This window comes from Acanthopagrus latus, chromosome 7, assembly GCF_904848185.1.
Source record: "Acanthopagrus latus isolate v.2019 chromosome 7, fAcaLat1.1, whole genome shotgun sequence".
Lineage (NCBI taxonomy): Eukaryota > Metazoa > Chordata > Actinopteri > Spariformes > Sparidae > Acanthopagrus > Acanthopagrus latus.
The window spans coordinates 14,878,702-14,895,593 of NC_051045.1; the positions used below are offsets into that span (position 1 = coordinate 14,878,702).

At 46.5% G+C, this 16,892-nt stretch overlaps 1 protein-coding gene across 3 annotated transcripts in view; it reads right to left on the minus strand.

Moving 5' to 3' along the window:
* rarga (retinoic acid receptor gamma a) overlaps positions 1-16,892 on the minus strand; it is a 57,548-nt gene that overhangs the window by 18,478 nt on the left and 22,178 nt on the right. For 2 of the 3 annotated variants that reach the window (XM_037103486.1, XM_037103487.1), the window contains exon 5: positions 12,432-12,794. In XM_037103486.1, the coding sequence (XP_036959381.1) occupies positions 12,432-12,600 (169 nt within the window). In that variant the 5' untranslated portion in view covers positions 12,601-12,794. Of the gene's footprint in view, positions 1-1,425; positions 1,952-12,431; positions 12,795-16,892 lie in introns of those variants that run through there. The other variant, XM_037103488.1, reaches the window with a different exon arrangement.

Genomic DNA, 16,892 nt, shown 5'->3' on the forward strand with positions numbered 1-16,892 from the left:
AACAAATCTCATCTTGTTATCATCAGGGCTCCCCCTAGCTAAGCAGAGCAGGCTGGGCTGGCTGGAGTCCCCCCCCTGGCCTCGGCCTCCACTGACAGGGCATCTGTCTTCATTAAAGCTCAGCCAGTGTGCATGACAGCCACTGAAACGCTGGTGTCTTCACGATTAATGAAGACAGATGACTATCCCCCCCTCCCGCTCCCGAGAGGCAGTAAAAAGGAACAAAAAGCAGGAGGACGAACAAACAGAAAAATAGAAAAACACAAATTCAAAACGCGTCCCAGAAACTAGAACACAGTGAAGCTGTTTATCCCGCTGCTCTATCTCTTCTTGTATTCCTGATTGTTTTTCTGCTGTCATATCTGGCTCACCACGCACACACATCCCCCCACTCCTTTTCCACTCTCACACGCTCTCTCACAGCAGTAGCGGCCCCCTGGAAGTGTATGGAAATGGACCCCAGTTTTGTCTGTCGAGAGACAGGCCTGTTGTTAGACTGAGCGTCAGAGGAAAAATGAGTGTGTGACAGAGAAGAAAAGCCGTCCAGAGGCTTTTTTAAAAAGGACTGTGTACGCATTCCACATTTCTAATTTATATTCATCCGTTTCTCCATTAAATAATTAATCTACTTATTAATTCATGGCTCGAGAGGAATATCATTATCCATCTAGCATCCAGGAGTGTAAACAAACCTCCGACCCTATGAGGCCTGCAGCCGGCTATGCAGAACTTTGAACATCTGTAATATTCACCAGGCCACAGTCCGGCTCAGTGAGGAGCAATACATCACAAACGAAACTTATAGTGCCAAACCCACGCATGAATGGAAGATTAAACAAAATGTGTGTGCGTATCCAAAGCGTCAGAGATTTCTCTTCCTGTCTCTCACCAGCACTTTTCCTCCTTCTTTCATCTGTGCATACTCAAAGTTTTGTTTTTAGTACACAGCACCTGGCAAGGTCAAACCTCAGGTGGCTCACATTGTCACTGAAACCTGACTCCACGGGCCCAGACTTACTGCTCAAACAGGGACACACAGGCACACAAAAAACACACACGTACGGACACACAGTGCATATCATATCATAGCAGAGAGTTCCTTTCAGATGGCTGAGCAGCTCAAACTGGCTGTGGGCTGTAGGGGGGTGGGTGGGTGAGGAGGAGAGGAGAGGAGAGGAGAGGAGAGGAGAGGAGAGGAGAGGAGAGGAGAGGAGAGGAGAGGAGAGGAGAGGAGACTGTCTGTCCCAGTCCTTTCCTGTGCAGCTCTGTAGCCCCTGACAGCAGCCCCTTTGGCCGAGCCCTGAGGGGTAAGCAAGCCAGCAATGAGAGACAGAGAGAGAGAGAGAGAGAGAGAGACAGACATAGAGAGACAGAGGAAGAGACATGATTGTGTCATACAAGAAATCCAAACAGGATGCCACTTACACTGAACGCTGGCACTGCCTGTCCAAGCGAAGGGGTCCAGCCCCGCGAAGAAGGGGCTCGCCTTCCGCAGCATGCACGCACCGCGGCTGGTGACATCATAGAGCTGACGGGGGCCCATTCCCAGAGCCTCCATACAGTCGAACATGGCAACCCCCCCGCCCTCAGCAAAAAAATCACTACGAGCCCTCAGTCCTGCCTGCGTCCTGCCCTGCTTCCCACCGCTCACGTCACTCGCAGAGGCAGTGACAACAACAAACTGCAGCAGCAACAGCTAGCTCGATCTGCTTCCCTCCCTGCACTTATCTCTCGCTGTCACTCTCTCTCTCTCTCTCTCTCTCTCTCTCTCTCTGCCGTCCTTTCCTGCCGATGCTGGAGTTTCCCTCTTTCTCCCTCAGCTGGAATGCAGATCTGGTTCCTGCCTGGCTGTGCTGAGCTGAGCGTGACTCTAACTCTCTCTACTCTCCCCCCTGCCTTTGGGTGAGCTGCTCCCTGTCTGCTGTAACAGACCTAAATAACAGCCTCTCACAGCTCTCGCTGAGCCCCAGACACGGTGGAGCGAACCAACTGCCTCGGCATGACGCTCTGAGAGGGGGTGGAGAGAGAATGCCAGAGAGGGAGGGATAGAGAGAGAGAGAGAGAGAGGGACCCAAGGGGGGGGTGGGGGGTGGGGGTGGAGAAGGGAGGGGAGAGGGGGCCGGCCGGCACTGGAGGAAGAACTGATCTGGTTAGAGGACAAAACTCTATTCCCATTCTCCTCTTGTTTTTTTGTGCCTGCTGCTTTTGTGTTTCATACTTCATCTCCGACTGCAAACAAACACACACCCACCCTCCGTTTGCATCCGATTCAGATCCGTCTCTGTCTGTCTTTACATTGCACCTCCCCCCCCCAATTCCCCTGCAGTAAATATGAGCTCCTTCCCCTCCCTCCTCTGAGCCCCCGTCTCTAATCATAACCATATTAAAGTCCAGCCACTGGCCGGGTGAGTATGTGAGAAAGAGAGCCAGAAAGAGAGTGAGAGAGAGAGAGAGAGCCAAAGAACATTGTGCTGTGGTTGAACCCAGAAACCAGATGCCAGGGTAAATCCCTCCCTCCTCTCTCTTTTTCTGTCTGTTTGAGGGAACAGAGGATGGGCAGTCTCTCCCTCTGGAAGTGCTTTAACAGTGATGAATGAGGGCTGTGCCTTGCTCAATCCCTGCCGTGCATTTACACAGACAAATACCCCCCAATATACAAACCCACCATGTGCTGGACACACTTCTCACAGGTTCACTTGACCTTGTTTGTGATTTATCTCCAAGCAACCGTCGGATACCAACGGATAAAGAGAGACTCGAGGATGCAGATCCACGTAATGATATTTCATGTATCACTAAGACACCACTAAAATAAAATCTGCCATCAACATTTAGCCTTCTTTAACACAGGCTCAGAAACAATTCAATTTAAACATGGCAGTGCCCTCACAAAGACGATAAATCAAAGGAAATCAATAGGCGGTCTGCGGTCAATAAAAAAGCCTGTCACTGGTCCTAACTGTTGCTCAGCAGACAGATAGACTCTGGCTGGGCTAAAGCAAACAGCCTGATACAATGGGAGATATATGATAATAGAATGGCTTTAGTCTGTGCGCCGAGCACATTCATCTCTCTCCCCCCACACCCCCACCCCCCTTTAGACGAGCACAAGTGGTACAGCCCAGCAGGCAAAAAAGACAACATTTCCTGTCAATCTGTGCTGCTGGCTACGCTCTCCATAAACACACAGTGCCCTCCCTCCTCCCTCCTCCCTCCCTCCTCCTCTGTCTAACACTTCACTCTTTTTCCTGTCTCGTGAAAGAAACCATGCTTTCACATTTTTTTGGGGCCATTTTGAATGATTTTGATTAAAATGTTTATTGACCTTAAAAGCTTGTCCTCCAGCTGAGACCTCTTGTTTATTTTCTTAAGCTGGCACACTCATGCGGGCTGATGGCCCTCTCGCACTCACTCACACACATTTAACAGCTCTTTTGTTGCATCAAACAGTCAACAACATCAGTGAGGGTTTTTTTTTTCATGTGTTTCTTCATACAGCTGTCAGGTCATAAAGAGGAAGCTTTATGGCAGCATGTATAGAAGAGTGAGGCTAGATAACAAACTGTTATCTATCAAAGATGCTCCTGCTAACAGCTTGTTGTTACAAACGACTCATTCTTTTTCCAACTCCCCACCCATTTACACAGTAATTCAACCAAAAAAAAAGATCAGATCTGGATGCATTTCAGATTAAATCATCACTGCCCCGAGTCACATTTTTGTGATCCACAGGCATTCTTCTCACACTCGTCTTTCGTCTCCTTCCTGTCTTTTTTTTCCCTTTTAGCTGCTAGTTTCAGCATCCTGGAAACTAAAAACTGGCTGATCCCCTGGTGTTTAAATGTTCTATGTAACATCAGGGTTGTTTGCCAGGTCCGGCGAGCCGCAACACAATCGATTTATAATATCATGTGCTCACACTCGAACCTCTTTTGTTTTTGGAGATTTATGGCCCCTATCCGACTCTCTCCTGGTTCTGACGTTTCTCTTTACAGTGTTTGAGACTATAATTCGGACCACTAACCCTAGGTACTCCGCTTATTGGCACACAGCGCTGTGAGCTGCGAGTCCTCCAGCACTTTGGAGGGGTTTTTTTTTGCGGAGCGAGTTTAGACATCTAATCTACACATACTCCATACTGCTGCTGACCCAGGCTGTTCCCTGCCTCCCCTCCTTCCCCTCTTTCTCCTCCTCCCCTTCCTTCCCCAAGCCAGAGAGGTTGAACTCTAGAAGAAACCCCCACTGGGCCACTAACTTTCCCCCCCAAACTTATCCTGCCCTCCCTCCTTCTCTCCCTCACTCTCTGGCTCACAAGTCTCTCCATCGCTCTCCTTAATTCTTTTTTTTTTTTCTTCCCCCCCCTCTGTTTCTGCAAATACTCTCCCCATTTCATCAAGTTCCCTATGGCCATTTTTTTCTTTTCGGTTTCTGGTTTTGGGAATATTTCATTTTCAGTGGCTGCCAACTCACTGGTCATCTTGTGTGACTGCTGCTTTCAATCATGTTTAATTGCAGTGATTAGACCAGACTTTTTCTCAGAACAAATAATAAATAAAAACAGAGTATTTGAACGTTTCTTTCATGAGACGATTGCTGTGTCTTAAACTGTCCAGTAGATAGGGGCGCTCCGTCAGCTGCACCCTGTCTGCTTATAGCTCCACGTGGGCTGGAGCCCAGGAAAATCAGGCTTTACTACTGTCTGACGCTTTGATGCCGATTACAGATAAGACGTATACAACACATTGTTGCCACTTCCTCTGTATACAGTCAGTCAGGTTCCAGCCAAGCAGTCAACAGCGCAGTGGTGTGTGAGGCAATAAAGACGGCTTGTTTTCGAATGCCTATGAGCTAAACACAGCACGGTGATTTTGAAAGGAATGTAGAGCTTTTCCATTGCTGATGTGAGCATGTGTGCAGTGCGTGGACGTGCTGAAACAGATTGCCGGCGATGATAGAGACACTGAACACCAGCTCAGAGCGCCCTCCCACTACAGCCAGATTCAGGTTACTCAGAAATACACACACACACACACACACACACACACACACACACACAGAGGTTGTTTGTTGCAACTGAAGTAACTTCTTGACGGAGCTGACCACCAAGAGCTGAACACCTAAAAACATTTTCTGTCCTCTGCGTTTATGAGCTCACTACTAAAATAAGTATTATCTTATTCATGTGTTGTTTTGTCAGCGAAAACTGTAACTGTAGCAGCGCGATCCGACTGTCTTCCTCATCACATCCATCAACTGCTCCACCAGCCGCAGGTTTTACACATGTTCAGCTCCGACAGGACATGTAATCTTATCCCCTCATCTGCCTTACTCTCTCACAATATATCTCCGCGAGATACCTGATGTGTCACTGAGGAGCGACGCGGGGAAAGTGAGGCATGACTTATGAGCGAGCCCGTGTCTCAGCGGCGGCCATGTTGGCCTCCGTTCACATGCTTGTCCCACCAAAGGCCAAACAGAGCTACTTTTCAGAGCCCAATCTGTCTTGGCCATCTTTCAGCAAAGTCTCTCTATCTTTTTCTCTCCCTGTATCTGCAGCGTCGTGACATTTTACTACCTGTGTTTCGTGGGGGGGGGGGAAAGAGATCTTCTGGTTTTGCGGCTGAAAGTGCGCACCCCGCTGTCTTTTCGTCATAAGTCCGCCCCTGTGGCTGCGTGCCCTCCCACGCCTTCGCGCAGCCCATCCCTCCTTTCTCGCCATTGCGCCCTCTTCATCTTGCACGTGCCCACAAAGGCCCATCTGAAAACAGACCCCTCCCATTTTTAATAGTAGCCTCTTTATCTTCATCTGTCATCATGTCAGAGCTGAACTACACTCTGTGGCCTCTCCCTTGCAACCTTTGCTGACTTTCCACACACGCAGGCATGCAAGCGCACGCACAAACCTAATACACAAACACACACAAACTTTCAGCAAGTTTCCAGCACTTAGGGCAAATTGGCTCAAACTTGCACAGAGGGATAACGAGAGGAAATCCACGGTGAAGGCTGAGAATAAAGAGAAGAAGAGGAGAGAGAAGGGAACTCGAGAGTGCATAAGCCGACAGGGTTTAGGTGGATATCATCGGAGGAGCAGATATTCCATTCAGTTTTGCAAAAACTCCTTCAGCAAGGTGCTTAAACTGACTGGAAAAACAAAGTGGGAATTTCTGTCCGTTTTCCCCTCTCATCTATTGAATTCTGGCCAGCACGGGTTGAGAAATAAAACAGAGCAATGTGAGTGGGAATCGATATCCAAAAAGAAGAGAAGCGCCTTGGAGAGCTGTCATCTTGAGGCTAGTGGTCGCCTAGGGAGATGAAAGCAGGGATGTCAGACGACGCAGAGCTGTTTATTAAAGCAGAGGAGGCTCCAGCCTCACTGATAGATCAAGGACACAGCCCGAACAGCACTACACATGCTGCCATCACACACATACAATACACACAAATGGTCCAGCCTGAGCATTGCTAATTTGCTATGTAGATCACGGTCAGAGGAGCAGAGGTGCCAGCAAGCAGATGGCTCTATGATGATGGTTTACTGGTTTGACAGTCAAAACAGTAAATGCCAATCCTCACACCATTTTATTGCATGCTAACTTTAACAATATGAAAATTAGAAACTGCTGCTGGACAGAGATTTAATTAGTATTTTTGCTTGTATACCCCCATTGGCAACGATCCAGAATTGATTTCTGATATGGTTTTGGTAAAAGACCCCTGACAACGTGACAGATAGGGGCTGCCACGATTGGTTGATTAATCAATCGAAAAAGAAAAATCAAATCACCAGCTTTTCTGAGGATTACTTTATCACTATAATCATTTTTCAAGCACAAATGTCCAACATTTAATGCTGTAAGCCTCTGAAAGGTGAGGATTTGCTACCACTGCAAACCACAGAAGTTCCCCAGAGCACCTTTAATCAGTTAATTGTGAAAATAATCATGCTACAGATGCTGCTCTTGCTAAGAAAAAATAGCAATCTTGGTAAGGTGATCAGATCACAGATGATATATATCAAGATATACTTCATACATCATTACAAATCTCTTTCACCGAGTCTGTTTCAGCCTTTAAAATGATTATATTCCATATTCCCTACGCAACAACCACATTTGAATGGAGTTCATTTATCAACCATGGATTGAACGTTACCCACAATCCTGCAAGACTGCAATCTCAAATATAGGTCTCTCATTCCTGAAGCTTTCCTCAAATCCCAATTTGTAATGTTCTCACTCCAGCCTCTGGCAATTTTTCAGGCCTGTCAATAAATCTAACAGCAATCAGTGAATGACAAGGCTGAGGTCAGAGATGGATAGGCTTTGCTCAGGTGTCTTCAAGAGCCTTTTTTACAACAAAGGTGACACCACAGTTTGTGAAGAGCACACAGGAAAAGAAGAAAAAAAAAAAACAGATATGGGAGTTGTCCCTTTGTGTGTCTATAGGGAAGCTCGTGCCTGAAAGGAAGCGAGGGGTAGCGGGGCTGAGCTCATCATTTTCATAACCAAACATAGCACCCTTTCTCTTTCATATCTCCCCCTCCCTTAACGCAAGTATACAGTATACCCACATAAGCTCACACATATGCACCCGGACAAATCCAAACCTTCACAATCGGCCACGTACCTACCCACCTCCATCTAGGCTGGGCTGAAACCCTGCACCTGAACCTTGATGAAAATAAATGAAGCGGTAAAATGTGGGGGGTTTTGCTCTGCTTTGCATCCAGCAGAGAAGGCTTCGACATCCTACCCTGCTGTTCCTCTTCTCCATTTAAAGGTTCACTTTTACATTCCCTCTCATACTGCATTTCCCACCAAAATGGCTCCTTTACGCAACTCCCCCGAGCTCCCTAAGCCAACATGACCTCCGTGTGTGTGTATGCGTGTGTGTGTGTGTTTAAGAATGCAATGAGTGTTTTTAATTATGTCACTCTGCATGAGGATTTTTTTTTTCTGCTGGAACATTTTGGTCCTTTTCGCAGTCCGCCCGACTTAATGGTCTGTGTGTGTTTGAGTGCGTGCATACAGGGATGTATACCTATATGCGCTGTAGCCACTATGCTAATGCCTGTGCATGTGTGTGTCTGTGTGTATAAATCTATGCCCAACACAGGCTTTACATAAGCTGTTCATCTTGTACCCACTGGAGGCACAACTGAGCAGACTAGGGCAGCTTTTACACAAGCTTCAACACGCTGCTCATTCCATTCTATTAATACAATGCTTTAATTTCATCTCTTTGTGATGAGGCTGAAACGCGCACAGCTGAGCCTCTCATGAGTTTTCCGTATGAGTCCTTCAACGTCAAGCTAAAAATTATAGCCTGAGTGGAGAGTCCGAGCCCAGCAGAGGACCTCAGATTTTGGTCCGAGCCATGTGGGCTGAAGGAAATGACCTACTAGCTTTTCAAAACATCCCTGTGGCTGGCTTTGGGGCCAGGGCTCCGGCCCTGATTGGTGAAAGCTTAGAGAGGTGTTTCAGGGCTCAGTGGCGATGTTATCACATAGTAAGTGGCCTTAATGGGCTTCCAACTGTTTGTTTGAAGGGCTCCCATAATGACAGGGATCAACTGATAACAGCCACGGCTACACACTGCACAGACAGCCATCAGACCCTCTCATGGATGAACGAACGCCTTTGCGCGTTCATAAAGATACGGGTGGTAAGGATGGGAGTCTTACAGCACACCCACACGGACGCTGAAGTGAAGCACAACATTTTTTCTGGGTCTGCTTCCTCCATGTATGCATTAAGAATAAAGACAAGCCTACTATCTATGCATGTGCAAACACAGTCCGCCTACTCAATCCCTCCCCTCTGCTGTCTCTTCCCACCTCTGTGCAAAACAGGTATTTCCAAAGACACTCTGGTGCCAAAACACAGTGCCGCCATGGGAGGTGCTCCGACCTGTCGGCACAGCATGCACACCCAACAAAGGTAGGTGTCACCCCGGCTACCTTTCTAACAACAATTACACACGCAGCTCTGAAGCTGGGCAAGAATGCAGTACTATTTACTGCACACAGACACACACACACAAATATCTGCAGTGCTACTCCCTTTATGTGGAAGGTATTTTCTGGCCTACAGACAGCCCCGACAACAATGAGCAGGCCTGTTAAGCCAACTCCTGTAGAAGAAGTAGAAGGGGGGAAAAAAATAGGGCCTGGGGAATGTCCAAACCAAGGGCTTTTGTCTTCTCCGCTAACGTTTAAGAGAGTGGGGAATGAGACTGCTGTCAGTAAAATGACTTGTAACATTCCTTGTCAAGGGATACACCAAAGGGAGGCTTTCAAAGCCAATACCAACAGCTGATAGTTTTCCACCCACTGGCCAAAATTTAAACTGATACTCAAATGTATTTTTGTATGCGCTAGACACCACTTCGATGATCAGTCAAACAAATCATTAGTGAAACGACAAAGCTGTGAATGATTAATTCTTTAAGTCATGTATCAAACAAATATACTAAAAGATTCTCTGGTACCAGCCTCTAACATATGAGGAACTGCTGAATATCTTTCGGTTTTGTACTGTGGGATAACCAAGAACACAAAGAACTTTACTGGGGCCCTGGGATTTTGCTTTTTTTATTTTTTGTAAAACAGTGTTTTGATACACAGATCTTTATCAGGTCTGTGTACAGAAATTTGGTTATTGTATTTTTCAGAAAAGAGTATTGTGTGCCGGGTTTTTTTTTTTTTGTCTTTCATCTATAAAATTCCAGGAAATAGTGAAAAATTATTTTATCGTTTTGATCTAGTCAACCCCTTTGTCTTCTCCAACGCAACTGTCGATCCAAAGGTGTGCAAAGTTTAAAAGGCATGTTGATTAATGATTAATAAAAACCATGACACGTCCATATTCACAGTCATTGGAATTTGCATCTTACAGTAATTCATTAGGCAAGAAAGTAAGACAGAACTCAAAGGTGCGATATGTAAGATACTTTGGTTTAAAACATTAACTAGCTAACAATAACTACCTAACCAACTAATGGCAGCTGAAGTCAGCAGCTTCGTTTTCACCAGCTATTACTCTGCTGATATGCTGCACCTGTTTGTTTGAAGTGACCTTGCTTGGACAGGTGAAAAATTCTTACATATTGGACCTTCAAAAGGTAGTTTAATGAAAAACATTTCAATCAGAAGAGGAAGATCTTCTTTGGCTGATATTTTTTCAGGCCTAAAAACAAACTAAATTAAAAATAAAACTCTCTTTGTTTTCATGACTGAATAAACTGAATAAACAAACTGACCTCTAAGTACAACACAATTTTATACTATTTTACTATTTACATTTATATTTGGCGGACTCCGCCGCCTTTCTAGTTTTATACAGTGTTCTGGGACCTTATTTTCCTGTGAGAGCAGCTCATTTATTCAGTTATGGAAGTTTGTATTATTAACTAATTAATATTGAGTTGGAATTTCTTCTCCAAAACTTGTAGTGGCCTTTTAATTTGTTGTTGATTTAAGAATCCTATATATATAAAAAACAGTGTTGTTAATATTCATACTAAATGCGTTAAAGTAATGTGACACTTATATGTGATGTTGCTGTCAGCTAATAAAGGTGGAACAAAAAGATATCAATAGTAACAGATAAAGCTGAGTTGTAGCTAATTGTCAGCACGAGCCTGGCCTTGTTTAAACCCTGACACGCAGCTTAAAACCCGAAGAACTGCGATCCCTAACCCCAGCGAACGCTACTCCTGCCAGCGTGGATGTGTCAGTACAAGCAGCCATGTATGCTTCCCCAGTCCGTGTGGTTGCCTGTTACTTGTTTTTGTTTTAACTCGTGCCAGTGTACAAACCAAAAAGAATCCATCTGTCAGTGCTGTGGGATTTCACTCTGCATCAGGGGTATGTTTCTAGTTTTCAGATGAAAGAAGTGCTCTGTGTGCAAGAGACACTCACAGAGAGAGAGAGAGAGAGAGAGACGGAGAGCGAGAGAGTGGGAAGAGTGTCTCTGGTGGTGTGTTTGCATGTGTGTATCTGTGTGTTTTCCTAGCAGGGTGTGTTCTTGGATTCCACCACACTAGGACATTACCCCCAGGTGCTCTCTCTCTCTCTCTCTTGCTCTCTCTCTCTCTCTTTCTCTGTCTCTCGCTCTGGTTCTGTGAAAATACCTTGAGGATTAGGTGGGCAGCAGCAGAGAGGAGGAAGAGGAGGGGGGAAGTGCGGGTGGGGGGGTGAGGTAGTGATTGACGGCTGAAAGGCAGAAGAGGTGCTCAGGCATGCTGTGGTAGGGGAGAGAGGGGGGACTGCACACACAGGCAGGGAGGCTCTGCACTCAGCTGTTGCCACCCACACCCATTATAGCCCCTCCACCACCACCTACCACACACCACCACCGGCCGACCCTTTAAGACTGCACCCAGATACGATTTCACCTAACTCCTGCTTACCTTTACCTCGGCGAAAGTCTTTTCTCTCTCTCTCTGTCTTACTTGGACATCCTCTGTGGTTTCACACGAGGAACCTCCCTGACCTAGAATCCTGATGCTGTTTAAAAAGAAACCGCGTTTTGCAACCAGCAGGTGCTTTGAACAATGAGCAATGTATGTCGGCGGCGTGTGTGTAATCTGAATAGTTTTTCCATGACAGAAAAAAAAACACGCTGGATTGCCAACAATCTCCTCTTTGTGCTCTCTGCTCCATGCATCATCCCATCCTGGTGCTTCATCATACAACAGTGCCCCCTGTGGTCAAGTCTGGAACTACACGTCTGACACTACCAGAGCTGTTGCGGTTAGTCTGGTTAAGTAGAAGTCTGGTTGTTTGAATCTTGCTCACCTTTCTTTCGTCAGGAAAGGTGCGTGTAGTACGCTCGGTCTGAATAAACAGTCAGACAAGTCTTTGAATAACAATTGTGCTCATTTTCAAATATTTGTTGATGCTCACAGCACTCATCACCTCACACTGAAAGAATGTTGTTTTGTCTCTAATTGCAGACTTGCGGGTTTGCCTGCCTCACAAAAGCTCTGTGAGAGGTCCGCATACACACACACACTAGCACACACACTCACACACACAGACACACAGCAGTGAAGCCTGAGCCAGAGTCTGTGGTCACAACCACACCATCTACAAGCATCTATAAGGAAACCACAGGAGAAGGGTAATCATTGTATTGATGAAAGTGGCCTTTTTCCTCACAGTTTCTTAGGGGGATTTTTTTTTCTTCATACCACGCCTCCTCCTATATCACAAGCAGACCCTAAAGTTTTCCGTTTCCACAAAATTACACATAATGAAGTGCAATTTTAAATAGGCGCTTTTTCCTCTTTCCAGCACACGATCAAATTGTTTAATGTGACTTGACTAAGATGAAGGTATGGGGCCGTGTGTAGTTACTCGACATGGAAAATGCAATGTGATTGGGGGGAAAGGTCAAAAAGATGCAGTTCTGAGAGTGACTTACAGAGAGCGGCCATCTCTTTGGGCAGGTCGGCACCAAATCTCCCAAACAGGCTACTGTTGGCCAGCAGGTCGAACGGGGAGTGGCTTCTCATGGAGTTGAAGGCGAACGGGTAGACAGCAGGTGGGAAGCCGGTCATGTGACCCACCTGCTGTTCCCTGTTGGTAGCCATGGCGACGGAGCACACCCAGGGGTCTGCGGCAGGCCACTGGGTGAAGGCAGCAGTTCTCACTACACCTGGAAATCCTTGGAAGAGCTGAAAGAAGTGTCCTTTTGAAGCCTCTCGGGATGTGGGGACTGGATGGGCAATGATGGGGGTTTACTGAGGGAAGGCTGGGCTCCACTTTAGAAGAGTCCTCCAATTTTCTGAGGGAGAGAAGAAAGAGAAACATGTTATTTCTCGGTAATAAATCCACATATAACCGGATAAATGTCTCTGACTGGCATGAACATATTGCTACAATGAGCGGTTTGTGTCACGATCCCACAGAGAAGATTCACCTCACATCAACTTTGAGACCACGATTCATCAAAGCTCTGGGACAGAGAAAAGATTATCCACGGTTCGACTGTAAGAAGGATGTGTAAACTTTATACCAACAGGTATGAGACAACGGGAAGGAAGGAGGGTGTGAGGAAGGATGGCGAGAACCAAAACAGATAAAGACGTGAGAGAAAAAGAATGAGTGAGCTGTGAGAGGAAAAGCCAGAAAAAGTGGGACTGGGTGAGGGGAAAAGAAAATAAGAAAGAAGTTTGGAAAAAGTTATAACAGGGAAGAGCGGGAGGGAGGGGGAAAAAAGAGAGAGAGAAAAAGAGAGAGAGCTCTTGTTCCTGCAGTTTTGAAGAGCTTCCAGACTTCTACAGTGATTCCAGGCTATGCCATATGATTTAAATCACCAGAACTCTACTATAAAGAGCTCCTCTGTTCCTGCTGCCAGCCTAGCACAGCAGCCTGCCTCTCTGCCTCTTTCCCCCAGGACCAGAGGCCCAGACACGGGGTCCAGAGCATGAAGAAGAGGGGGAGGGAGGGGGCTTGATGGGGGTAGAGGGTAGGGAAAATGAGATCCACTGATTGCTAACTGCTGCTGTCACTTCCAACTATCTTCTCTTGAGGTCAGGCTCCCATCCCACAGAGTCATTTTGGCTCTAACCTCCCGCTGCCCGGCTCGTCACTTTGACTCCACACAGTAGGCACAGACAAGTCAGGCTCAAGTGTGGACAAGGCTGCAGTTATGCCCCACTGTTGTCTGTTAATACAAGGGGGAGAAAAAAAATCCTGGTAAAGCCTTCCCCATTTTCTTTCTCATGTTTTCTTTTTGCCTTTCGCTTCCCTAGCGTGATTTCATGAGTGGGTGGTGTGATCAGCTTGTTTTTTGAAATGTGGCTTTGAAAAAGAGCAGAGCCAAGGAATTTGGAACTGCTGTGGCTTGTGAATCTGGGAGAAAAGACAGGGAAAAAATCTTGGTAATGAATTCGGAATAAACAAAGAAATGAGGAGGGGGGTGGGGGGTGGGGTGGGGGCTCTATAAGACCGAATCGGTGAACTGCTGAACTGAGCGAAAAAACGCACAGTGGAACAGTGACAGGGTCTGGGCACTGGGGGGCACTAAGAGGTGGCGTCGTGCCCAGGAAAAAAAGAGGTAGAGCTCTCCAAGACGCACACAGTCTGAAACACATACACAGGCAATCAAGCCCAAAAAAAAAAAAGAAAAAAAAAAAAGAAAACTACACATGTGTGAGAGCACCCACACACACACACACACACACACACACACACACACACACACACACACACACACACACACACACACACACACACCTCTCACCCCTCGCCTTTTCCAGGGCTCTGGCTCCCTCCCTGCCTCTCTTTCTGGCTCTTTCTCTTTCAACAGAGCCAGTTAATTACACCCTACTGCTGCAGGCAGCTTCAAACCACCACTAATTTAGAGTTCCATTACAGTAAACTGTTCCACATGTGCTTCCAGGGCCCAGGCAGGCTCGGGTGGCCACGTTTCAGGAAGGAGCAGCCGCCGATAGGCACCCACCCCCATCCTGCCAACACAGCCATACTGCCATCTTTCTTTTTCTTTCCTCCTGTCTGTCCGTGCTTCTCGCTGTCTGTCATTCCCCCTTTTTCACTCTATCATTCTCCCAAACTACCTTTGATTTTCCTTCCCCCTTTTCTGACCCACCCCACATCTCCTCTCTATAATCATGTCCTTATAACCAATCCTCTCCTTTGCCTAAAGCCCCCCCCCCCCATCTAACTGCTTATACAACTTGTAGCATGACCCTGTGCAGCGGTTCCACTGTGTGGCTTACACACAAAAACATCACTAAAGATTTCACAGTGGACCTAATGGGAGAAGAGGTACAGACTGGAAAAACAAAACTGCCAGCAACGCTCATAATGTGCGTGTGCATGTGTGTTACGAGTATGTACTTGGCCAGCGTTTAGCCTGTTTGGGTATCTGCCTCATGAACTCAAACCAGGCCCCATAAAGGCAGCGCAATCTGTCTGCGAGTGCTGAGAGAAGAGAGAGGCGTAAAAAAGAGATGTGTGAGAAAAAGAAGGAAGAGAGTAGTACGCATGTTACTTTTGTGTTCCCTTGGGAGGACACAAAAATTAAGTCTTAAGTGAGTTTCAAGACGCCCAGCCCAAGTGAAGAATCCTATATGAGCCCAATATATTGCAGTTCCTCTGTTATTTTGCACACATGGCGTGAAACTAAGAAAGAAAGAACAAAAGCAGACTGAGAGAGACTCGCAGCCTTTTAAAATAGAACCCTGTAACTTTACTCTCCCCAAACACAATAATGAATTAATAAAAGAGTTGGCGCCAGCGTTTTTTAATGAGTCACATCAGCCCAGCAGCTTTTTACAGAGCCATTTATGTTTTATGTTGGGTCCTGTGGTAGACTCACTTCGCCAGCCCGTCTGGGGCTATAAGGGGATAAGGGGAATTTGGAGTGACCTCATCCCCTGTTAGCCAGGGCCAAATGGGCATGGAGGGCCTCCCCACTTCCCCTGAGCCTGGGGGGCACACAGGAGGCAGCAGGCGGCCAGGCAGGCGAGGAGCACCAGGGCCAGCGATGGGTGGGTTCACGGCTGTCGCTGCCGCTGCTGCTGGGACTTTCCATCATTCCCTAAGAGGTGCACTGTAGCAGTTTAAATTTACTTTGGTTGTTTCTGTAAATAGTGGCGTGTCAGACCTCACAGCAGTTTGTCATGTTAAAGCCGGCTCATTGGTTACACTCGAGATAATCCCTTGATTTTATCGGCACAAAAAAGTGTGCTGCAAATGAAATGGAATCAATCAAGCTGACAATTTGGAGACAGCGCTACAAGATGAGGCACGCTTACAGAGAAGGGGATTCTCTTGTTTGCCGAGGAGATTTTCAGCGAGAAAACAGAGCAGAGCGGCGGACGGAGTGAGCGTAGTAAAGACACAGAGAGAGAGAACAGTTCCCACAGATTGAATGTCTGTCAAACAAAGGGTATCAAATCCTCTGTGAGCAAAACAACAATTGTGCCTTAACCGTTGTGACGGAGCGAGGCCCCTCAGGCAATAAGAACTGCAGTCAAACATAACAAATAAATCACGGCATCTCAGGAAGCTCTGCACCACACAACCAAGAAAGGCAGTGGGTTTTTTTTTTTTTTTAGTCAGCACTAGAAACCACAGGTGATTACTCGGCGTATAGGAGCAGGATTCTAGGTGCCATGGCTGCCCTGGGTTGGACGTCTCTTTTTGAAGTAGAAGAAAACGCCAGAAATCCACACAACTGTGTGCGTTGAGTTATACCTCTTTGTGCGTATTTGCATTTGAAGTCAAAACTTCTCACTCTTCTCACTCTCTGGGGACTACTTTTTGTTTCACATTTCACTTCTCACGGTTTTCTTTGGGTTTCCTGAAACCCCGAGAAGCAGTTTTCAGATATTTCCTGAAAGGTAAACTAAAAATGTGTGTCAATCAGTCCAGAGTAGAGCAGCAAGTCAAAACCTCCGCTGGAAGAACTGAACTGCAAATTCACAGCCTGGAGATAAATGAACTGTACCATGTATCCTGGCAGAGAAAGCCTGGCAGAATCACAGAGTCCTCTCGCTGCTTTTTCCACCTCTGACTTGCCCACTCCTGTTCATTTTCTCACAGAAAACCAGGCATGTCTTTCGGGCACCGTCCTCAGATTGTCAACATCACAGAGTGATTTATGTCCAGTCACTTTGTAAAGGAAATGACTTTAAGCAGAGAGGGTTATGTTTAAGTTTTGGGTCGTGGGTGAAGTCATACTACCACAGCAGTTAAACAGTGATTTTACAGTCCATGTGTCCTAACTGAGTTGACAGACTGGCTTTTCCAACCGCTCCGAGCAAAATGAATATTTAGTGTCATCCTGGCTGCTTAACATGCTCACAGAGAGACATTTAGCAACTGCTGGTGGATTCAGAGCTGTCAAAGACGA